General features: G+C 46.1%; 1 protein-coding gene across 2 annotated transcripts in view; it reads right to left on the reverse strand.

The window, feature by feature from the left end:
- Positions 1 to 25,426, reverse strand: part of LOC138491514 (kyphoscoliosis peptidase-like) — a 336,578-nt gene that overhangs the window by 21,554 nt on the left and 289,598 nt on the right. For both annotated transcript variants that reach the window (XM_069618052.1, XM_069618051.1), the window contains one exon: positions 21,050 to 21,240. In XM_069618052.1, coding sequence (XP_069474153.1) covers positions 21,050 to 21,240 — 191 coding nt within the window. The remainder of the gene's footprint in view (positions 1 to 21,049; positions 21,241 to 25,426) is intronic.

Genomic DNA, 25,426 nt, shown 5'->3' on the forward strand with positions numbered 1-25,426 from the left:
ATGCCAGTTTGTCGGACGGTGAACCTGAGGCCTGCCACTTCCGTTCCACAGCTCTGCACTTGTGTTTCAGGGCTGCAAGTTCAGAATCGCACCAGGTGTTACGCTTGGTGGCATGTTGAAGGCAGATCCTCATGACTCGGGCAAGAATGTCGAGTGTTAGTGATGGCAAAATGGAGGTTTCTGACAGCGGAATCAGAGGTAGAGTCTGCAGTGGGGGAGAGGAGGGCTGAAGGTGGATGTGAAGGCAGCATCTGACACACGTTTCATCAGACGGATGTCTGTGAACAAGGTTGGCAGAACTGGGTGAGGTGCGGGCAGAGAGTACCCAGGTGAGTGGAGAGGAGGGAGTGGTCTGACCAGGAGAGTGGGGTGGTGAGGTGTGATCAGGGAGACCCCACCAGCAGCACCGTTAGGGAGTGGCTTGGAGATGATATTGTAGCCATCAGGAGAAGGGAGTCAAAAGTAGGGACTGAGCTGGCTTTGAATCAAGTCTCGGTAAGAGCAAGTCGATGTCAAGGTCTTCAAGGAGGAGGCTGATGTCAGCAGAGTGTTTGATAGCAGGGCGAGCATTAAGCGTGGCTAGCTACAGCAGGTCACTGCCTTTGAAGATTTTCCAGTGAAGGGTACAGGGGCGTCTTAGAGAGAGGGGGGACAGAGAGAGAGGAAGGAGGAGTATCATGTGTAGGAAGGAAGTTGATGAGGGACAGCAAGCGCTGGTCGAAGAGGAGGAGGTTGGGTTGAGTTATAGTGCCATTGTGTTAGAAATTAATGATACACCTTGATGATGAGACGCTCACCAAGAGTACTTCCCATCTAGTGCCACCATTAATGGGTGAAGATGGGTGAAGATGTGAGAGGAGAGAGAGTAGAGATAAGATAAGGAGTCCAAAGATCTGGAGAGGGGACAGAAAAGAGGATATCAGTGATAATCTGTCTGAAATTTGCGCTGACGTAAGTGTCTGCAATGGGTAGACTGGGGTTAGTGGTCAGGGTGTCTTTTAAAAAAAAACTTTTTCCTTCCAGACTTCGTGAGAGAGGGAAGATAGATGATAGTATAGCAGTTAGAAAAGATAGGAGAGATGGTGAGTGCCGTATGGGTCGCTGAGAGCTAAGGATGGAAGATCGAGGAGAGACAAACGCAAACTCATCAGGCAACCTAGTAGCCAAAAAAGCAAGAAACCCGATGTAATAGAAACACTTGAGTACCAAAAATGGAGGGTGTAGAGATGTTAAAAGCACACCAGGATTCGAGTTTACCAAAAGTACAGAAATGCATTAAGCAGAAGGGATATAGTAAGGCATAGAAAGGCAGAATGGCATGGGCACACCTAGGTTCAACAGTTGATTGAGTTAGTAAAAAGGCATAACAATGACACAGGTTTTCTTGGTGGAAGTACAAAGCTCCAGAGGCACACGTTTGTGGGGTAGCTGGCTGCATGCTAGGTAGGTGTTCCATGAGGCTGAGAGGTGGTGGAGCGTGAGTTGTGGCTGAGCAGTACTTTCTAGTTGAAAATATGTTGTAAATTCTACTGAGGTGGCAGGATAAGATCCCCATTCCCTACACATTGTCATCCTAAAGTTGGTAAAGGAATGATGAAAGGTGTTCGGGACACAGCCATATCCAGTAGCATTACAGGACTTAGTGATGCAAAAATGACCACCAAAGGTAGCCAAGCTTCAATATAAACATTGAAATCAAGTTCCCTAAGTCTCTATCAGAAGAACTAAACACCTGTGTGTTGGCCTCTTTAAAAGTACAGGGAAAGTCGGATTGGGATACAAATGGTGCCGGATAATCAAAAATACCAGTTAACCAAATGTTGGTTGCCCAAGCCAGATATAACAAAGCAAAAGTGTCGGATAATCAAGTTTCCTGGTCTTTTTACTTTTTAGCTGCTTCCAAAACTTTGAAATCCGGCATTTGAACGGGAACCATTAATATTACTAGCAATGGAGGTACAGGTTAATATAGATCTCTTCTACTGGAATCATAAACGGGTGACGTTTAACTTTCAAGACCAGATCCCTTAGAAGAAAGGGCACCAAGGCTGCCATATGTTAGAAGACTCCAACCAGTCCAATAAGCAGTAGAGGAATGTGTGGGCTTGTTTGGACTACCATGGCACTGAAATTACAAGCATGCAGGGGCATTTACCACTCATTCTAGTCAGAACATGGACATTTGCCTGATGTTACCATCTATGACATTCTCCCATCTCAATGTCTCTCCATTGAAAGTTCAAGCTAGGCCAACATTTCCCAGTCGGAGGACTCATTACAACGCTAAAAGGTGTGGGTTATCGACTAGAGTGTACGCACATACCCTTATTGTCTGTAAATATGCAATGCAGTGCAAAGACTTTTACTGCAGGGGGCCCCTGCACAGCGCCAGTGAGCATGCCCCTTATCTGCAGGGAATATCTGCAGTGGGAATCTTTATGTTATCACGAACCACATTCTGCGTGACATGTTTGAGGTCACCTGTTATGGTAATGCGTGACATATTTCATGCCCCCAGTAAAGCTGAAGGTGTAAATTGAAGGTTATGCATCGCCTTTCTTCTTGCATGTTCCCCCTTACTAAAGGTTAAATGGTGTTTCTGCATGCCACATGTGCCAATTTTAACAGATTCATATTCAGTGCAGAAATATCATATTATCTATAAGACGGCATTGATGCAGTCCGTGACTTCCTGTGCTTCATCAAGGGAGCTGTTTTCTATGTACACTTTAATTGAAGAGCACATAGAAACACAGGCAGCTGCTGGCAGCACAGATGCTGTTTCTAGCAAATTGGCTTCAGGGTTTCTTTTACAGGGACCTGCATAAAACAACCTCCTCAAGAAAGTGAGTTCTTAGTGTACGAAATGAAATCTGCTTCGTCCCAATCGCAAAACCGTAGGTGTGATGTGTGACCCTCCCAAGTGTGTTGACCCTTTAATTAAATGTGTCCCTCATATGTGTATTCCCCTTTTAACATGGGCCATGACTGTGTCATGGACCAAGCTAATAAAAGGAGCCCCTCCAGGCACGTGTTGCAGACTAGCTGCAGACTCCAAGATGGAATGACTTCAGTCTGTGTCTCATTTCAGGCCTGCAGGCCCACACTGTGTGAGAACAGGCCAGCAGGCCATGGTGCCGTGGGCCCCTGTAGCCATAATAGTGGCTAGGGCCCGCACAGGCTAGGCAGTGTTCGCCCTGCCTCTCAACAAGACCGGGTGAACATCCGGCAACCATCAGAGGCGCTGCGCTTCCACCCAGGTGCTACTGTCCCCATCACCAACATAACAATTGCATTGTTCATAGACAGTTTCTTAGCCCACATATTGCTGTTGATCTTTGGTATACATTTTGTCCCCTTAAATCACCCCGTGGTGTGCGTGACGTGTGCTGTTCCCCAACAGCAGAGTGCGTGCCCGCTTCTATAATTTAAGAATTGCTCTTAAATTCCATTTGCATTTGATTAGTTTGTAACAAATAAAACTATTGCGCCAGATGTACTGCGATTATCAGCAACACTGCGCAAACCCCCTCCACTCCTGCAATGTATGAACCCGATATGTGAGCAGAGGGATGTGTATATTCCAAACGAATTCAGGTCTGCACAAAGGGGTGGGGGGAGTAAAGTGCAATGCAGAAACTGACCCACCACAGAAAACGTCTTGGGCTTTCTGGCAGATTGAGTGTTGACCTCCCAAAAATGCATTCAGGGCTCTTTCATTTTAGTCAAACATATGCTTATTACTGGAATGCCCTCCCACATTTGGAAAGAACGGGTCCAAAAGCATAAATTATGAACCCAAATGTTCCATGCAAAGCATTATATCGACTTGCACCAAGCTTTACACACTACGGCTGGCCATTGCTTGAACATCCTGCAAGCTCCCAATTTAAAAGTTTGCTATGTTGCGCCATTAATGTTGCGCCATTAGATGAGACAAAGGAAGCCAGTATTTGCAGACTTATCACATGTATAATAAAGCAGTCCGGCAGAGACTGTGGCCGGTTGACCATTTCATTGTAGTGCAGAAACCTTGTTGCAGGCTCGGGGCAAACAGCGCACTTTATGGTCTTACCCTTGGTGCGCACGGAGAGCAGCATGAGCAGGGACACATGGAGCTGCCAGTTTGGCTCCTTCAACCAGCTCATTGTGCTGACGCTTGTGTCCTGGGGCTCACATTTAGTTCCGGGCTCCTTCCTTTCACAAGAGGACCTTCATGCAGCTCTGTCAGATCCTGAGGGCGCCTGCCAAGCACACTTGGGCATGTACGGTCTTGTGCCCCCCACAATGCGCAGGCAAGAGCCGGTATGGCATGGAAGAATCATAATGCCACCGAATGTATGTATCCTTCCTCCCCCCAAGAAAAGAGGCCATATGTCCCTTGGCCTACCGGGGAAACTCCCAGTGTCTCAGTGGGCCAGTCCAGGCCTGGGTAGATTGCATCTCACGTAGCCACTGAAAACAGGTGTACTTCATTTTGCTCTATAATGAATTACCTCAACAAACCAAATGTACAATTTCATTCTTTGCACAGAACCGTGCTACAAGAAAATTACGCTCCCCATGACCAGAGGTTAAGCTATACCAAACATGTCACCTTATTCTGCAGCAAACTCATGGACAACCAGGTACTGTGTGTTGCGACCTAGACACGCCACCACCAGGCTGCGTGTAGTCACATGGTTGTGGTCCAACGGATCACAGCACATTGCCCACGGGGACAGCTGTGATCACGTGTAAACCTACAATGAAAGAGCCGAGAGGTTTCCCGCTCTGCAGTTAGTCACCCACTAATGTGACTAGTGTGTAGTGCTTGTGTTGTGTGTGGACTGTGTGGTTCTCTCCCATCCTTGGCAGTACCCGAGTCCGTAACAACTGGTGATGAGGTTTGGTAGTCCCTGCGCTGCAGCCAGTCTCCCCGGCGCGTGCATCAGCTGCTTCCACCTGGGGAAGCGTTCTCACGATGCGGCATGGACTCCAGTGTTCGGAGAAAGAGCTCTCAAAAAATTATCTCAGTTGGCAGAAGCCTGACGCATCAGAGCTACTCAGGTTGATGATTCTGTGACGCTCCAGTCTCCTTTAATTCCCTGTTCTGCTCCACTTTAATATTTCACTATTCCCCACTGATTCCGCTCGGTTTACTGTTAATAATAATAATAATAATAATAATATTACTATCCTGTTATTCTGCCTCCTTCCTTCCACTCTGCACGCTGTGCTCAGGGTCTATGAGAACCCTGTCTTTGATCTTCGTGCATTCTCCTCGGCTAGACTACCTGCCGCTCTTCCTGCTTGTGCACTGATCTTTCGCACAGGCTCTTTGTGCAGTCTCTATGCAGGCAAACAGAAATGTCTTTCTCTGCTGCTAAGCCTGCCTCACCGGAAGACCTCAGTACTCAGATTGTTGCCTTCCCGATATCTTGATTATTCTTCTGCATTCTTAACTCTCCTGGCCATCCACCTGCTGTGGAGCCTTCATTCTGCTGCGCATTTACCTTGCCGGGCCAGCCGTCCCCTGTGGAACCTAAAGAGGCTTTCTTCCCTTGTGGTTCCTCTTTCCAATCACCATTTGTATAACAATATATATATATTCCACAATTGTGCAACAAAGTGGAGACAGGAGGAGATACAGCTTATCTCAAACTCCCAGAAGATACATTCACAAGGAGGTAATGCCAGTCACTGACAGGTCCTGCCCCGGACCACCAAAGCCTTCTGCCAAGGGGCCTTTCTTTCATTGGAGTTTGACACCAACTTCCAGCCCCTCCTTGGCTTAAGGGAACTCCGGTGTGTCTCCCCTATGCTGCTCCCATGGGAATTGTTTGGTAGGCTCCGCCTCTGGGGATGGTTACAGTTCTAATGTGGGACTTGGGGTACACCCTTTTCTGGAGAAGACCTATTTGTCACACTGTGGCTGCCATCTGAGTAGATCGCTTAGTCTGACCAGTCCTAGAGCGTGCAGCCCTAGGTATGTGAGAGGGGGGTGGATTGAGCACCATCTTCAGGTCGCACTCTTTACGCCTGTAGTTTTATAAAGGACTTCTGTATCTGCAGGAAGGGAGCCAAGTGTGTAGGATCCACTGACCATTAGGCACTGACATTCGTCAATTTCCTTAGGGACAGGAGCTTCAAAGACAGCAATTTGACACGCCCTTGTTTCCAGCACATGACATGATGGGGGGTAGCCTGATGATCCTTCCCATGCCACCCACAGTCTCAGCATCACGTGATTTGCATAAGCATCCAGAACCTTCTAGGTCCCCAACATCCCCCCGCAATGAAAATATGAAAACTCTTCACCACAGGCCATACATAAATAATTTGGAACATTAGAAGAACCATGCTCACTGCCACAACTTACATTTCTCCAATTTCAACCCTATGCAGATGGCACTCAAATGTACAACGCGGATTCGAGGCAGGAAAAGTGTCTGTGTCTCCTTGTTCTAATAAAACACCTCTTGGGCAATGGCGCCCCATCTCACCACATAGAGGATTTCTCTAACTTTTTCCACTCCTTGCCTTTTCTGCTACTGGTTCAAATCTGCATGCTGTTCTTTCTCCCCTATTTCCCATTGCGCTCCTCCTTCTCCTGCTAAGTCTTCAATTTCTTCCTCCCCACCTACAGCAGAGTTATCAACTCCTTTCATATGTCCTCATCTCCATTCACCCCTCCTTTCTAACCTCCTTTTCTCCCCAGCTTACCTACCCCTCTCCTTTGTCCTCTTCCTAACATCATTTCGTTCTTCTAAGCTTCACCTTCTCTCTCCAGCCTCCTTCTCTCGTCTCCAGCTGCACTATCTTTCCTTTGTTTTCTTTGCTCAAACTTCCTGCACTGCACTGCCACACTATTTCAACACCAACTACCCTCAGATAACCCTTGGGCCTTTTGTAGGTGCTTGGCTCTGCTTCCAATGACATTGCTTATCTTTGTCAAGTGGGGCACTTTGAATGTGGAAATATGATTGGTTACCATTGTGTGGACGGTGGCATCACCACCACACTCTCGGCCCAGTACCTCCTTCCAATAAGACTGCAGAGAAATCCATCTTTGCCCTCCAGTTCGCACATGCGTGGAAAGGAGCTAGCGCAACAAGCTATGTGCTCTGTGATCTCACCCAGTCTTAGTCGCTTGTAAACTAGAAACAGAGTAGAGGGATACTGCACGCGTGGCCTCACATATTCACATTTGAGTTTCAATGAACTGTGTCTGGTATTTCTGACCACCATGACAGATATTTCTACTAATCTGCCCAGAACTTGTAAAGGGCTCACCAATTTGGGAACGGGGGTTACTTGGGGTTCAATATATGCAGGGGAGGTGGCATTATTACCAGATATCTGTATCACACAAGGCCCTTAACAGGTCAGTATATCTGCTTCATGTGACACATCTCTGCCATACAACTGCAGTATGGTGGGCTAAGCCAGGGTATCCTCCCATCATCACTCCCGAGCACAGCATTGCGTAGTGGCCCACGACACCCAACCCCGATGGCTACTTTACCCTTCACTGACTGTGCAGGGAACTTTCACAGTCGCTGATCGAGTATTCCTGCAAAGGAGTTAGATGTTTTCCGCTTCATTTTAGTGCTTTGCTGTAAAGTTGAATCTAGGTGTGCCTTTGAACCTGCGCTGTGTGTGTTTTCTGCTGTATTTTCTGTGCTTTGCTGTAAAGTTGTATCTAGGTATGCCTTTGAACCTGTGCAGTGTATGTTTTTTGCTGCATTTTAGTGCTTTGCTGTAACATTGAATCTAGGTGTGCCTTTGAACCTGTGCAGTGTGTGTTTTCTGCTGCATTTTAGTGCTTTGCTGTAAAGTTGAATCTACCTGTGCCTTTGAACTTGCCCAGTGTATGTTTTCTGCTGCATTTTTGTGCTTTACTGTATCTAAACCTAAATCTAAGGATGGGAGCAAGCTACAACAATCAATAACGCAGTCCTACTCAAGTCTGTCAAAATAAAACCTATTGCCAATCCTTACTTCTAAATACAAAATGGTGTGGGACAGTAGTTTATGCAAAAAAGGGAAAGTGTTCAAGAAATAATATGTCGGGACAGTTGAGCAGTTGGCCTCTCTTCCCCATGCTTACAGCACGGGACAAGGCAGCACATTTGAGCTCCGTGCACACTCTGGTTTATTTGGCATGAGGACACAATTCAATGGTTCAGCTGGTCTCACACTACTCTGGCAAAGTATTTAAGAAACAAAAAGGATTGTCAAAAGAAATGTCTCTTGTCAAAACACAGACTCCCTCGGTCTTTAAACAGAAGTGCACTTTACTTTTTAAACACAGACTTCCTTTGTCAGAATTCAAGCTTCCTCTGCCTTGAAACAGAAATTCACTTTACTTGTCAAAACACAGTATTACCTTCTTTCCCAGTGACTGCTGGTACTTGTAGTTCCTTTTGTTACTTATATAGTTCAATATTTCAGTATCAGGACCTTCTGTGCCAAAGTCTCTTTTCCATTCAAAGTCTCAAATTGCAGAGGGTCTGATGTAGCAAACAAAACATTCCTTTCCTTTGTCAAGATTCTCACATTCATAAGTTCACGATTGGTCTCCCTCCTTTGGGCTCAGACCACGGGTCCCTCTCGTCCGGGCTCAGGACCCTTTTCTACAATGTTCACAATTCACAACTTGGTCTCCCTCATCTGGGCTCGGACCATGGATCCCCCTCGTCTGGGCTCAGATCCCTTTTGACACCAGAATTGAAGACTTCTGACTGTGTGCAGGAGTTTGCTTGACCCGTCCCAGGATCACTTTGATTTACAATTCTTTACCACTCCTTAACTTTCCCTTCGGCCACTTCTCAGCTGGATAACTTACAGCAACCTTTGATTGTGCACAAACTCGGTGCTGGACCACTATGTCTTACAGCTTTGTTCTTTTGGACTACAAGTCTCAGAATGCACAATCAGGTTTTGTTCCCACTTCGCCAGTTACAGGCACTTTTGGGATTTACACAAAGTTCTTGACGCAACAGGTTATCCCGCCTTAGCTTTCCTCGAGTCACAGGGTCTCCTCTTTTACCCTCAGTGATGAGTTGTTAGCGGGTTTTCAAAGGGGATTCACATGTGGTCAGAGTCCCAGCACCTGCCCCTCAATTCCCTGGGTTTCTGGAACTCACCTGCCCCTCAATTACCTGGGTTTCTCGAACTCACCCAGGGAGCAAGTATTGATTTAAACACTAGCAGAAAAGTGTAGCTGGAGTTTTGCTTACCTGGGGCACGGTTTCCCTGCCACACTGTAGCACCCTCTGTACTCACAGGCTTCAGTGTCTTGGCAGTCCATCCCTCTTCTGGGTTCTCAAGGTTTTCCCAGCTGCCTACTTCTCCTTCTGGTCTTCACGGTTCCTTCAGCATTCCCTGCTCGCTCAAAATGCTGTTTCTGTCTGTTGCTTTTATACTCCCAGCTAGAGTTTATTGGAGTCAGGTGTGAGTAGTTGCCCCTCCCTGACAGACTCTTCCTGACCTCCTTATCGGGCCAACATGGAGACTGCCCATAGGAATCCATTGGCCACGAATTCCTATTTGTAATCCTCGTGAATCCCATCTGCCTCCTCTTCGTCCAGGTAGTTGGAGTTCTAGAATGGAAGTAGGGATTGTGGTAGTTGTAGGTTTTTCCGGAGATCAGGGAAAACCCATGAAGATTTTTTTTGTCAGGGTGAAGGGGGTAAATGTATTGTGGTCAGTGAATTGATTTTCTATTGGGTTCTTGTGTTTTTATAGATGGTTTTAATTCCCCTGGTCGTTTTCTCCTTTTTCTTACAGTAAGGTACTGGAATTTGGTGGGACTCTACTGACATTATCCCAGGACAACTGAGGAGATGTTGGGTAGGGCTGTATCGGAACGAGAGGAATACCATGTCTCGCCCAAGGGCATGTCTCCCATTGTCCTCAAGGAACCCCTGCCAAGGTAATCCTCCCTTGCTCGTCCGCCCCCAGGGTTGGGATACAAGAGTGATGGCCATCCCCTTGCCACCTGAACAAAGGATCCCCTGGAATAGCCTGGGAGAAAAATGCCTCATGATTCTCACACTGCACAGTGTGTTTTTACTGCTGCATTTTAGTGCTTTGCTGTTAAGTTGAATCTAGGTGTGTCTTTGAACCTGTGCAGTGTGTGTTTTCTGCTGCATTGTAGTGCTTTGCTCTGTAAAGTTGAATCTAGGTGTGCCTTTGAACCTGTGGAGTGTGTGTTTTCTGCTGCATTGTAGTGCTTTGCTGTAAAGTTGAATCTAGGTGTGCCTTTGAACCTGTGCAGTGTATGTTTTCTGCTGCATGTTAGCACTCACCCAGTTTGGGTTGCTTAAACAGCTCTGCTACCCTGTCCATATCTCGTTTTAAGCACCTCCTTCTTCTGGGACTGCTTGGCTGCTAGGCCACCTGGTGAGTTTATTTGTGCACTGTGCAGCCCCTCTGTCTGTCTCTATCCCTCTTTCCTCCACCCCATTACATGGCTCTCTCTATCTCCCCTAGCTACTTGAGCTGATACTCTATCACCTATCCCATCCCTCTCACAAAGACTGAAAGATAAAAGCTTTAAACAGCTCTCCTGGACTCTAATCAAGGCCTACCTATTGCTGACACCTATGTCAATGCTACTTCCAAGCAGACTATTACCAACATCCTCTTTTCTGTCCCTTCCCTAGACCTATGGACTCCTCACTTGGTCTCCACTCTCTCCTCTTTCTCCTCTTCTCCCGTTAACGGTGCCACTAGATGGGAAGTACTCTTGGCATACTTCTAATCCTCTAGGTGCATCATTAATGTCTACCATTACCACAATGGCACTATCATGTCCCAAGCTTCTCAAACGACTTCTCCTTCTTGACTGGGACCTGCCCTCTCACATTAACTTCCTCCCTTCTCCCGCTACCCCTCCTTCCTCCTCTCCTCAAACCTCTCCACCACCACCGACAGGAGTACCATGACCCTGTACCCCACCTCGGAAAACTTTCAAAAGGTGGTAATCAGCTTCACTTAGCTACTCTGAATGTTCATTCTGCTGTCAAACACTCCTCTGACATCTGTCTCCTTCTTGAAGACTTTGACCTTGATGTCCTCGCGTAACTGCTCTTGACATTCTCCTTCCTGAGGACTACACAATCCTCTCCAAACCCAGACCCAACAGCCCGGAGGAGGTGTGGCCCTGATTTTCCCTGAGTAGGTCCCTGCTTCTGTCATACCTACTCAATCCTTCTCCTCTTTTGATTGCTTCGCCTGTAAGCTCTGGGTCTCACCTACTCTCGCTCTCAACCTTGCTACATCTATAGGCCTCCTGGCCCTATTTCTCTCTTCCTTTCTAAATGGGCCGACATTGCCTCCACCATCTCAACCTCTTCTTCCACACGCCGCCTTCTTGGTGACTTCAATAACCACCTCGACTCCCTTGAATCAGCCTCTTCACAGTTCTGTGTCCTCTGTGACTCCCTCTCTCGCACTATTCTTCCTTCCGGTCCAACCCACTCAGCCGGACACACTCTGGATGCCCTCATCTCTGGAGACATCCCTATCTCTAATCCGGTCACCACCCCCCACTCCTGGTCTGACCACTCTCTCCTCTCCTCCCACTTGGGACCCTTTGGCCCTCTAACTGAGCCACCCCCAGTACTGCCAGCCTCCTTTGCCGGCATTCGAACGATGAGCTAGTGTCAGTCGCTGCTTTTGTTTCCACCTTCATCCGCCCTCCCACGCCTGCTTCTGAGTCTCCCGCGGACTCTGTCCATGGTAATCTGCACCTCTCCATCTCTAACACCCTCGACATCCTTGGCCCGTCATGATGATCCGCCTCAAACCTGCCTCCAAGTGAGACGGCTGATATGACTCTGATCTAGCATCTCCGAATGGTAAGTGCAGAGTTGCTGAATGGAAGTGGTAGACCTCAGGTTCATCCTCTGACAAACTGGCCTATCGCCTGCTCCAAAGGCAATATCGTTTTTCTATCCGCTCCAAGACGAGGGCCCACACCCACGCCTGCATCTCTGGAGCCACTAATAACATGGCATAACTTTTCAAAATCTGCAAAGAACTCACCAATCCAACTGCAGTGTCTACCCCTCTGCTTCCTTACCAGCCTATCTGCACCGCTTTGGCCTCCCATTTCAGATCTAAAACTCAGGACATGCTATCGTCACTTTCCTCCATCCCCATCTCCACACCAGCTCCTGCTCCCCTCCTTCCACCCCAACACTCTCCTCCCTCCTGCCCATAGCACTGGATGTGGTCTCTAAAGTTGTCTGCTCTATGAAGGTCTCCTCCAAACAGTTGCTGCCCTGCTCTTCATGAACTATTAAGGAGAGCATCTCCCCTCTTGTCCTTGCTGACTTCTGTAACCACTTGTTTGTCACTGGCTCTTTCCCTCTATCCCTCAAGCACTCTCTTGTGCCCCCTCTCTTAAAAAAGCCATCTGCTGATCCATCCTTCCCGGCTAACTATTGCCCTATCTCCACTACCCCCTTCCTGGATAAACTCTTGGAGAAACTGGTCCTCCCCCAACTGATCCTCCACACTGAACTTGTTGATTGCCTCCATGACCATCAATATGGATTCCGGCACCCAGAAGCACGGAAACTGCTCTCCTGAACACCTGTGAAGACATGTTCGCAAATCTTGGCCCTAACTCTCCTGCTGTTCTCATTCTCCTTGATCTATCCTCTGCCTTCGACATGGTCAACCATACTATCCTCATAAAACGACTGCGTTACCCTCAGCATCATGCACCCATCACTGGAATGGCTAACCTCTTTCCTCACTAACTGCCCCTCCCAGTTGCAACTGGGCCCTTTCTCCTCCACCACCACACTCTCTACCTGCTGCGTCCCCTTGGGCTCTATCCTATAGCCTTCAATATCTATCTCACCCCTCTTGCTCACCTGATCTCCTCCTTCTCTCCTCATTTCCAGTGTTATGCTGAAAACACACAACTTGCCTTCAAACTTCCCTCTACTACCTCCTCTTCCTACTCTCTCATCTGACCACCATCCAGGCATGGTGTGCGACTAACAATCTCTGTCTTAATGCCAGTAAAACTGATATCTTTCTCATTGGGACGCCTGTGCCCTGATTCCTCCTACCCTCTGGCCGTCCTCCTTGGGCCCTCTACACTCACCATCCTGTGAGGCCAAAAACCTTGGGGTCATCTTCGACTCAGCTTTCTCATTCACCCCTCACATCTTGGACCATGCCAGGAAAGCCCACTTTCAGCTTTACCTTCTTAGAGGCAGCCTCCCTTTCCTTACCATCCCCTAGAAGCTCCATGTTTCCAGAGCTCTAGTCCTCCCTAGGCTGGACGACTGCAACAGCCTCTTCCTCATTCTCCCTCTTTCCTCCCTACGCCCCCTTCAGCTAAACCAGAATAGGGCTGCAAAATGTATCCTTGGCTTCAAGCCCAGGAAATGTATCTCTCCACTGGCTTCCAGTGGCCGGAAGAATCAAATTCAAGACCCTCTGCATCATCCACAAGGCTTTCTGGCACCTGGAACCACGCGATCTTCAACTTTCTCTCCCTAAACACTCCCCCGCTAGAGCCCTCTGCTCCTCTAACTCCAACTCTCTGCCTGTAAAACGCTTCTCGAAGCAGAGAGTGGGGCAGGTCTCTCTCTGCGCTGGTGCCTCCCTTTGGAACAGCCTCCCTGCCCTCCTTAGGCTTGAGACAGACCTCCTTAAGTTCCGGAAACTTCTCAAAACTCTGCTTTTCTCTACCTCTTTCCCTTCCTTGCTAATCACGCCACTGTCGCTGATACCGGTGGCCTGGTCCTCCAGAATCTCACAGGATACCAAGCCCTGTATTCAGTCGACATCAGCAACATCCCCCTCTCAGCACTGTGCATGCGGGCCCCCTGCCTGGCGGCTATGCATCCCAACCGTGGGATTCGTCCACTATAGCACTTAGCCTGAGGCCTCCTCCCTTGGTTGCCCTTGGCACTTGCCTTCCGTGCCCCACCAGCACTTGTCCATTCCCTGCTCCTTCCCCACCAACCCTAACTTCTGCACTTCTCTTCACTGGACTTGCACGTCCGAATGTCACAAAGCCTAGTAGGACCAATGTTATTTTCTCCCCTTGTTCCCTCCCCACTTTGCCTTGTGGAGCCTGGAAACACCATTATGTTGTTTAGGAGCCTAACAAATGCTCAATAAATACATGCTGTCCCCCACAATTTTGACACAGGCCTATGAGGGAATAAAAATAATAATTTCCACAATTCTGTTAATTTTAAAATGTATAATTTTAACTCAGCCACAAGCATAATTTGTACACCACTACCTTCTCGTTTGCCTTTTTATTCTAAATACATTATAGGTACATATACCAAGTCTCCCAATGTTCTCAAAACCCCATCTTCCTCTCATCTGTCCTAAAGCCCAAGCCTAATGGTTTTGATGGCAGTAATTAAGCCCTTACACTGAAAAGATAGAATGGTGACCAGCACTGAACACATGACTTGTCAATCCGTAGTGATCATTGGGTAACTGGTCTGCCATAAGCAATATACTTTATGCTCACATTTTGGGTGGAGTCCAATTGCAGTATATGTCTTTGTGAAAGGAAAATGAAGACATCCAAAGAGCAGAAAGCAGTAGTGAAAAGGAGTCCGACTAAATGTACAGGCCCATAAAATATGAAGGAATAGATAACCAACACCACCAAATGTGGTGGTTTGTCAGTAGCACCCGAATCCAGTAATGTCGGGGGACTCTATACCACTCAAGCAAGAAATGTAACTAAGAAGACATTCTTTAGATGGATTCAGACTTGTTATGTAATCTTCCCTGAATATACTGTTGTAGTAACCTCAATCTGGGTAGTGGCATTACCATAATAATGGCTTGAATTTAACGATTTTCTGTCTACATCTCAGACTCATAGTATACTCCAACGCATTTGATGCTCGGTCGAATTGGCTTCCATTTCTTCTCACATTAACAACTTGAGTGCTGCCTCCCCTTCCTTAGACCTTTCATCACCATTGCAGATCTTTTCCACAGCAGATCTTCTAGCTCCATTAAAAACTATTAAGAATCTGTGGCCACCTGTCGGAGCCCTGGTTTAACGAGGATCTGAAATTGCTGCACTTGAAGCGCTGATAAGCTGAACGAAAATGGTGCTCGTCCTGTGCTCTTAATGACAGGGTACTACTTTGCGCTATCACTATGACTTACTATAAGGTCATTAGTGATGCTAACCTCAATTCCTTTACCAGTAGGATTGGGAAAGAGCTCAATCAGCATAAAGAATTGTTTAATATTGTGCGCTCCCTGTGCTCTAGTCCTTCTTCCCAGGACTCTACTACTCCTTCTCAGGGGTTTTGCGACTCCTTGGGCAATTTATTGTCTGCAAAATATTGTGAATATTCGTGAAGATATTGCACAGTCTGGCTTAAGGACAAATGAGACTACTGCGGATTTGCCTTTTGCTGATATCACTCTTTCTTGGGCGTATTTTCCTTCCTTTTCTCCTACGGATATTCTTCGTGCTACAGATAAAAGAAAATCAGCATCGCCTGTTGATGGCATCTCTCTGAACATTTTCAAAGAGATGATGCCTTCTATTGCTTCTAATATTGCATCAGCTATCAATGAATCTTGCTCTCTGGGTGAGGTCCCGGTGGCGCTTAAACACGCCCTGGTTATTCCAATACTCAAGAAGCATTCTCTGGATCCTCTGATCCCAGCAAACTTTAATTTCATATCCTTACTCCCTTTCCTGATGAAACATTTGAAGTCCCTAATATCTCTGTTGCTTAGTAAGTTTTGGGAAGGCTCCTGACTTTTTGACATGTTTCAGTCAGGCTTCCTCCTAGGTCATGGCAGTGAAAGTGTGCTTCTCTGTGTTGGACGACCTGGCGTGTCTTTCTGGTGAGAGTGGAGTGGGGGAACTGATTTAATCAGACCTGTCAGCAGACTTCGATACCATCGACCATCCAACCCTGCTCACCCGTCTTTCGGGGGCTGGGATTTCTGGTATGGTTTGGTCATGGTTTTGCTCCTTTCTTTTCAATTGTGTGCAATCCTTATCTCTTCCGCGTTTTTGTTCTGCACCTTTGCTTTTGACTTGTGGTGTCCCACAAGGTTCTGCTCTTTCCCCTACCTTGTTTAACATTTACACACAGCCCCTGGTTGCGCTCATCCATTTTCACAGCCTCCGCTGTTACTCGTACACAGATGATACACAGATTATAGTGCGAATAAATCTGGCTCATCATGCCTATACATGTCAGTTAAAAGACTGTCTGAGGGTCACGGGGGCGGGAGATGAGCGACATCTGGCTCAAACACAATGGGGAAAAAACTGAGGTCATGGTAGTGAGTTCCTCGTCTTTCTCTTCCCTTTGGACTTCTTTGTTTTGGCCTGTTCCTGTTTCTATGGTGACAATTCTGGGTGTCAAACTATCAGCTTCACTCTCCATGGAAGAACAGATTGGTACAGTTTACCAGTCTGGTCATTTTCATTTGAAGATTCGTAGGAAAATTCTCTGTTTTCTTCCTTAGCGCCTTCGTGGCCCTGTGGTCGCGGCCTTAGTGTTGAGCTGAATTGACTATTGCAATTGCTTGTACCTGGCCCAGCCTGCTTTCTTGATCAAGCGACTGCGGATTCTTCAGAACCCATCAGCCAGGCTGGTCACTGGGACTCCCTTTAGAGATCATATCTCTCTAGTTCAGTCGACTCTTCATTGGCTTCCTGTGGCTAAACGCGGCCATTTCTCCATGTGCTTGGTTCTCAGGGCATTTCATGGGTTTGGAGCTGAATATCTGCAACCCAAGTTTTGTCCCTATATCCAATGTCGTCTCCTTCGTTCTCGGGAAAGATTTCTTATCTTAGTCCCTAGATTGTGATATGCATGGATCGGTGGACAGGCTTTTTCAGTTGCTGCTGCAAAGCTCTGGAACGCCCTTCCATTGGTATTGCAACTGTAGACCACTTGGTGTTTCTTCGCTCCTTGAAAACCCTGATTATTTGGAAAAGGTGTTCTTGGTTGGCTGGTATTTGCTGTCCTGAAGCCTGCTTAGCGGTAAGATGCTCCTGTGCGAATGTTGTGCTGTACTTTGTACGAAATGGATAACATAACATAACATAGTAGATACAGACATTATAATATTGGTGACTTTTTAGGCACCTGTAATGGACAGAGTAGACAGGAAGATCTCGCTGAAAGTTAATCAAAGCTGGAAGCTCCAGTGTAAAATTAGCAACACAACACATTAGCTGTCCAGTGCAAAATTCTATTCAGGCGGAATCATACAATAAAATGAAATATAAACTGCACATAATTGATTTCAGTCTGAGACTCATATCGAAAACATAATGAAACACTCCATGATAAAAACAAATGGAAAACCCCATGGTAAAATATGGAAGGAATGATATGATATGATAGGTTATTTATAACACGCTTAATACCCAGAGGTTTCTAAGTGCGGACCCGGGGATCAAACCTGTGGTGCTCCGTGTTGTCTTGCTTCCAAGGCGAGCACGTTGCCCCTGAGCTATCCTCCCGAGACATGCCACTATGTTATAGATTAGGTGCCAGTTAATGAATGGACCAGCTCCATCAGGAAATCACCACCTTGAGACAGGAAATATAAAAATCATCGACCATTAGGAGGTGGCCTACTAGAGCCTCGGGGAAGAGCAGAAAAGTGCTAGGCTTTTTAGTTGAGGGATAACTCGAACTGCCCGAATGGGTGGTTTGGGAAACTGCAAACTGTACACAGGATTCTTTCAGAAAGGTTTGAAGCGTACCTACAGTTCAAAGGGTAGGACCCTAGAAGCAGGGGCGGCACCTGCCATCCCCAGCTGAGCATTATAATTTGCCCCACTGCCATACTGGTGGCTTAAAGTTACTCCAAAGGCATTTGGGCATGTTAGACCCGTATTTTCTATTTCTAGGGTTCCTGTGCTGGATACAGGCCACTTTTTGCTGTATAGAGAGCCTTATAAATATTCAATAAATAAAATGTTAAACAATTCTTGGGGTGCAGTCAGCTTGTGGAGGAGGGATATGTCATATCAGACAGCGAGCAACAGACAAGATCAAGTTGAAATGAGCTTTATTCCCCATCTTTCTTAAAAGTGGCCCAGAAATTAAAACAATTCTGGGACAGACCTCCAGTCTAAATTCCCTTTTCTAAAGCTCTTCTTCGGTGACCCCTTGTCTTCTATACCCACCAGAGCACACAGAAAAACGAATTTCTCCCTATATTGAGAACTCATACCAAAAGAAGTCAGGACAGTCTTTTTTAACAGCTTGACCAGTTGCAGGGCTCTCTTTCGAAACAAAGATTCACAATATTTTGAAGCCTGCACCATGACACTCTTACTCTCTAGGGTTCACTCTTCAAATACAAGTACCCCGATTGGTGTCCAGTTGCTGGTGAGATGGGACCACCTTGAACCCTCCTGTAGCTGTTGTACACATGGTTGTTGCTTTTCTACCAGAATTAGTAGAAACAGCTGGATCTTTTTCTCCAATGGTAGATGGGGCCAATTGGGCTTACCGGCCCCAGTTTCCATCGAGGAGCTTAAGAGGGTGTGCTCACCTCCCTTCTGTAAGGTTCGACTTTCATACTCTTTACTGCCCATTTACTCCTTTCCAGGTCCTGGCCCTCTGGCACCTTACCAAATGCTCAGTCCTCTTCTCACATTGGATTCAGCCCCTTCAGATGGGCACATCGCTTGTACCCCCTTGCTTTGTGCAATGCATGTCCTCCATTTTCTCCTGGCTCCAGCTAGTCTCAACCTTTCTAACTGTTTCGTCCAGTTTCTTAGCCTCTTCTTGATGTTTCCATCCTGCCACATCCTTTTGTCCACTTCCTATCACTTTTAGGGGTATCTCTCCAACCATCTCCTGCTGTCTCACTCTAACCTCATGCTGATATTGCCCTCTTATCGCCTCTTCTTGTCTCCCACAACCATATTTATATATGCTCTTTGCGCACCCTCTTTAATCTCCCTCCAACCACTGTCTGATCTCTCTTCGGCCATTTGCAGGTATACGCCAATCAATCTATTGATATCTCTCTCTCTGACACCTCCTGAGATTTCCTTCAGCCCCCTCTGGATATCTCCCTGCAGTGACATTCTGGTGTCTATTCTGGGCCACCTTCTCTGGTCACCTCCTGATATCTCTTCTCCTGTTGGCTCCTGGTATTGTTTCTGTGCCCTCTCTTGGTATCACCATTCTGCAACCTACTGATACACCTCTTCAGTTATTCTGAACACATTAATCCTAAAAATGTCCCTGTAAGGCCGCATTTGCAGAACTTTGACCAGTCTGGAACATAGGTATACGGGAGGAGGGGACCAGTAAGCAGCAAGGAGGGGGGGGGGGGAAGAGACAGAGAGAGACAGAGACAGAGACAGAGACAGAGACAGAGACAGAGACAGAGACAGAGACAGAGACAGAGACAGAGACAGAGACAGAGACAGAGACAGAGAGAGTGTGTGTGTGTGTGTGTGTGTGTGTGTGTGTGTGTGTGTGTGTGTGTGTGTGTGTGTGTGTGTGTGTGTGTGTGTGTGTGTGTGTGTGTGTGTGTGTGTGTGTGTGTGTGTGTGTGTGTGTGTGTGTGTGTGTGTGTGTGTGTGTGTGTGTGTGTGTGTGTGTGTGTGTGTGTGTGTGTGTGTGTGTGTGTGTGTGTGTGTGTGTGTGTGTGTGTGTGTGTGTGTGTGTGTGTGTGTGTGTGTGTGTGTGTGTGTGTGTGTGTGTGTGTGTGTGTGTGTGTGTGTGTGTGTGTGTGTGTGTGTGTGTGTGTGTGTGTGTGTGTGTGTGTGTGTGTGTGTGTGGATTCCGGGGGTGCCCCTCCGCATTGGAGGAGGACAGGACATGGGACGTGCAGATAAAATGATGATTCCGCAGAGTGCCCAAATTGGGTTTATGGAATCGGGCTTCAATGAAAATGGGCATCAGGGAAACACAGATGTTATTCAGTCAGCTCTTACCACTTCCTGATCTTTCTCATCTGTCATCTCATGTTTATCCTCTGCCATCTCCTCTGCTCATTCCAGTCTGTCTCTCTCTGTCTCTCTCTTTTTCTCTCCTAATCTCTATTCCTGCTTCCTCCCTACCTCAGACCATAACCTTCTCCAAATCCCCACCACTCCACTTCCTGAGACAGACCTTTTCGAGTGCTCCCCTTGGGCTAGGCTGGTGTTCGGCCCTTTGGCACGTGTGTATCCTCATAGATGCTGAAAGGTGATTGGTTGGTGGGAAAGAAACCTCTCAGCGCAAGTCTAGCGTATGTCTGATAGCCTGTTCTAAGTGCCAGCTGCAGCGTGGCTTTAGAAAGCCAGTCTGCCAATTTGAGTTTCCTCTTTCTGCAAATATGTGCATGGGTGTCCACTAGTGAGAGCAGAGATACATGTGCAGCGGTACCTGTGGTAAGGGTTTCTAATGTGTTACGGTTGTAAGGATCGTTTTGAATGCTGTCACGGTTTTTATCTCTTTGAGCCTGGGATGGGGGTGGGGGAGCATCACGGCTTTTCTAACAATGCCCTTAAAGGACCAGTAACACATCTATTCAGCATGTGACTGTCTCCTACGTATTGGCAGGACTAAGTGAGGTATCCTCCACAAATCACCATGGGGCCATCCTCAACTAACTTGAGGATTTACCAGACCTCTTTCGTCGAACCAATAGTTGTCTCCAAAATAAGAAAATTGACTTTGTCACAAATGCCATGGAGTCCAATGGGATTGGGTGCTTTGGGGTGGGTGTAGGTGTGATTGTTTTGTCCCCCCACATGTGACCGCAAAAAAGTCATGTGTCACTGAACTTTTGGATTGGTGACACTTGAAAATTCAGTGGTCAGTATTTGTAGGGTTTGTCTAGGCTTGGAGCATTCTACAAGGGGCCATGGAAAACAAATGTCTTTTACACTGGTATACTCCTCTATTTAAAGTAGATCTGCTGAGTCTTCAACAACTGGGTCTTGAATAACTGAGAACTTGTCTTGGCCTTGATACAATGAATGGTTGCTGTAGACTACAAACACATATGGGGCCTTTAGGACATTAGGCATTGTCTAATTGCTTTTAAAACCATTATTTACCTGTTTTGATGACTGGTGTATCAGGAGATGAGGTCAGGAGTCCCATGCTGTAAAATGCATTGTGATGGCGCATGTTGTTCTCAAACTGTTTTAATGACAGAGGCGGGCTCAGTAACTGCCAATCCGGATCTTCGGGGTAATGGCTCTCAATGAAAATAGACGGATGTGTAAGGAAATAAAACTCATTGTAACTGCAACAAAAACAAGAACAGGTCAACAAACTTTTTAATACCTACATCACGTCAGATTGTGTATTTTCATTCAGAAGAAATTATTTTTTCAATGGCTAAAAGACAATCAAAACATGGCCTGGCCTCATTTGTTGAATATCTAGTTTCTCATGAGAACCTTCACCTTTTGTGCATTTCCCACAAGAGTGAAGCCAGACTGATGTCAACACGATCCGATGCAGTGATGTTGCGTTTCCTTCAGACCATTGAAGCAATTACACCTCGTGCAATTTCTGGGGGGCGCACCTATGACGAATGGACACGAGTAGGAACAGTCCAAACGTGCAGGACAGATTTTTGTCAGGAAAATGCAGATCTCCCAATGAGCATGGATTTTCAATATTCTGCACAGATTATAGAAATCACTGGCAGATTTTGAAAGGTTTGGATATTTCCTGCAGATTTTCTTCCGGTGGAGGTAAAGTTTCCTACCACAGCTGTTCATCCAGGCAGAGGAAATCGTGCAGAATTAACATCATAATCACGTTTATTTTGGAGACGTAAAAACATTCCATAAAAACATAGAAAAATGCATACCAGTACAATAACCAGAATACAATGTTTAAACATAATACAAATCCTCAGATAGCATACAAAAATGCATATCAGTACAATAACCAGAATACAATGTTTAAACATAATACACATCCTCATTTATCATAAGCAAACGCTTTCTTATATAAAGTGCTGATTGCAGATAGGTTAGCAGAGACCTTTCCACAAGTGGAGATTCAGCCCATAGTAAATAGACCAAGGCAGGCCCATACTGGGCGAAACCCAGTTCACGATGAAGGGGCCTTAACACAGAACCTCTTACTCTCGAATACAGCATAATTAACAAGCAGTGGCCAAGTCAATAGATCTGCCTTTGTAGATGTTGGGAGTTACGATTTTTGAACACCCCACAAAGGCAAATAAGGCTTTGCCAAGCCAATAGTTTTGGCATTTATAGTCATTGCATTTTACATTCATAGGCATAATGTTGTGTCTGCCCCATAAAGAACCGTCCCAGCTCCAAGTGAATTCAACCTGAAGGGAGGGGTCCTCTTGTGCCTATTGAAACACGAGCGGTTAGCCTCTGCTGGTTGGTACATTACTTCTAACATTTTCCATCGGGAGCCTGTGATGGTGATGGAGTCCCATACTATTATTTTGTTTTCTGTACCGTCCAGCATGGCATCATCAAGTACCCAACTACTACTGTATGAAAATGTAATGCATCTTTGGGTACAGGTCACTAGTAGTGGTGTCACTTCAAATACTGCACAATGAGTACTTTGATGAACAGGTGCATTTATTTATTTATTTATTTGTTTATAAAGCGCTGTAAGCCCACAGGCATCGGAGCGCTGACAGAAAGACAGGACAACAGATAGTGAAAACAGGACACAAGAGAGATGACCGATTTCCTCAGGAGATTTAGCCTATTTTGCAAGTTTAATTGAAAAGTAGTGTTTTCAATTTTTTGCGGAAGGAAATGTAATTGGACTCGAGCTTCATTGAGGTAGGAAGTTCGTTCCATTTTTTTATACTTAAAGTCGGAAAAGCTTTTCCAAGTCCATGCTGCTTTTTTGTTGTGAAGTTTGCAATTGGCCTGTATTAGAGGATCTGAGAATTAATGTGTGCATCAACAGGAGAGTGCGTTCATAAGTGACTGGATGGAGAAGTGTCAATGAAAAGCACAGAACAAGTGAGTGACTGTCGTGTGCAGTAACAGAACAGACAGACTTTCAAGCCACATTATGGCAGGACCAACATATCAAGGAGATGGGCCCCTCAACATTCCACAAAGAGGCCTTATGTGGCAAATGAATATGATTTGTGAAAGGCAATGGCCATATTTATCTAGTATGGTAGGTAAGGTTCTAAGAGAAATAAAGTGCCCCCTCTCCTTTCCAAACCAGTTGTCCCTACATTAGGGCAGCTTATTCAGACAGAATATGTCTGATAAAGCCAATCAGCTGTAACAATTAAAAGGTCAATAGAGTTGCTCTTGAAGGAAGAATAATGAAACCAGGGGAGTACCCCCACCCGAATATAAACAAAGTTGTCATATGAAACAGTTGGGGGTATTGCTAAAGTTTGGGGGCCTGAGTAGCTGAAGTACATGAGTTGTAATCCTCGTTTTGCCACTTGGCCATAACTGTGTGAGCTCCTCTGCAAATCATTCTATGTGTCAATGTCACCTGGCCTAGTAAGATCGTTGTCTCAGTCTTCCCTCTGTTTCCTCTGCCTTGCCTCAGTGCACCTTGAAACACTTGTGTATAGGCGCGTTATAAATGCCATATCATATCATATCAATGGCTGAATTTCATTATTTGCCAAAGCTGTGAACACTTAGAAACCGACAGAAGCCCAGCATTAGTGTTCTGTACAAAACAAACACTTGTGTTAATGGTGGTTAAGGCAGGCAATGTGGCCCGAGAAGACCATTCCACTCACTCACAGACTCTGTTCATAATTAGGCTCTCCTCTTTGCCAGGAAAAGCTGAACCCCTCCCTGGAGGTTGCTTGGGATGGTGATTCTGCTTGTTGGGAGCAGGGTGGCTTTGGCTCTCATCTCCCCTGATGGATTTGCAGTGTGGGTTCTGTGAGGGATCAGGCGCGAGTGACAATCAAAGAACAAATCAGTGACACTCTCTTAACTACTGTAAAAGAGGTGCCTGTGTGCTCTGGGAATACAGGCGAAGGTTAAGAGTTCGGGCCGGATGATGCGCCAATGGATCCATTTAAGACCCCATTAGATCGGTGGACCTCCGGTCTTGCCTTGGGTATTTACCAGCATTTTGCGATTGGGGAACACTCTGCGAAGCTGGTCTACCAGTAAAATCGTACACATTTATTTTATTTTAAAATGAAACACAATGCATATTGCATCAAGCCAAAAGCCTTTGGGCCCACTATGATAAGGGGCGAGGAAGCGAAATCCTCGGAAGCCTTCGACTATGTGCTTTACCATTCCCAAATAACACTATTTCCACAGCCCTTTTGAGGACATTCTTCAGACTGATGGACGTAGTCTTCACCTCGCACACAGGTTGGGCCGTAAGCCAACTGACCATATATTACAGATCTACGTGTGGAATTCTCTGGTATTAACCAAATTGACCTTTTACAATTGACCTTTTGTCCTAATTGACTTAATTATAGTGGTCCTAATTGACCTTCTGCGCAATTGACCTTTATATTATTTTAGTTATTTTATATATGTATTGGGTTGGTTTTGGATTATAAATAATATAAGGGGATTGGGTGGTGGGTTGCGGGGGGTTTTGGATTGGGTGGAGGTTGCAGGGGGCTTCCCCCCGCATATATGTCCGAATTGAGCTTTTAAATTAGGTCAATTCTCCCGAGTTCAATTCTCCCGAGGTCAATTGTGAAAAGGTCAATTAGTATACTTCCAAATTCTCTAGCCATAGCGAGATACGGTGCCGGTAGATGGAGTGATTCTGACACTTCTATTTTGCAAAAGGTGCACAATTCCTTCTTGAGACAAGTACTTTATGTTCAAACAGCTATAGGTACCTATAGTCTATGTATCCTGCAAAAGCACTAGCGATGCAACCCTTGCTATTGTGGGTGGCAGTGGCACGCTGGCAGAATGTGAGAGCTGGCGTAAAGAAGTTGATTTTAAAGGAAGCTTTCAGTAGCAAAAACGTTTTCTTGGCTGAAATACATATTTACAATCCTGAGTTTAATGGGCTATGACAGATAACTTCTTTCGCATGAATTCCTTGCCACACACCATAAAGAATGTATTAAGGGAAGCTCTTTCAGCTATGCCAAGGGCAATAAGGAAGATGCTGATATGAAGAAAAGCACAGTCCAAAGTTTTCTTCCATTTGCTCTGCTATTGCAAATGATCTGCTGTTAGTCAATCATTTATGACACATAGAACTTCTTTATGGTTTTCGTGTCTGAGACCTTTACACTTGTTTACTGCCAGGTGTTCAAGGTCAGTGGGTAAGGCTGTCCCCTGTTTCTTGGCTAATCGTACCCTAGAGTTTCCAGTGCACTTTGTTGTGCTTTTGTTGCGCATTTAATAGTGGGTCAAGCAAAAGTTTGAAAATTCTAATTGTTCAGAAAACACAATGTTAGACACTGTGTATTAGCCATGTGAACTATGTTATCACTTTCAGATTCTTTT

The sequence above is a fragment of the Ambystoma mexicanum genome, chromosome 10 (genome assembly GCF_040938575.1).
Source record: "Ambystoma mexicanum isolate Mex_15411 chromosome 10, UKY_AmexF1_1, whole genome shotgun sequence".
Lineage (NCBI taxonomy): Eukaryota > Metazoa > Chordata > Amphibia > Caudata > Ambystomatidae > Ambystoma > Ambystoma mexicanum.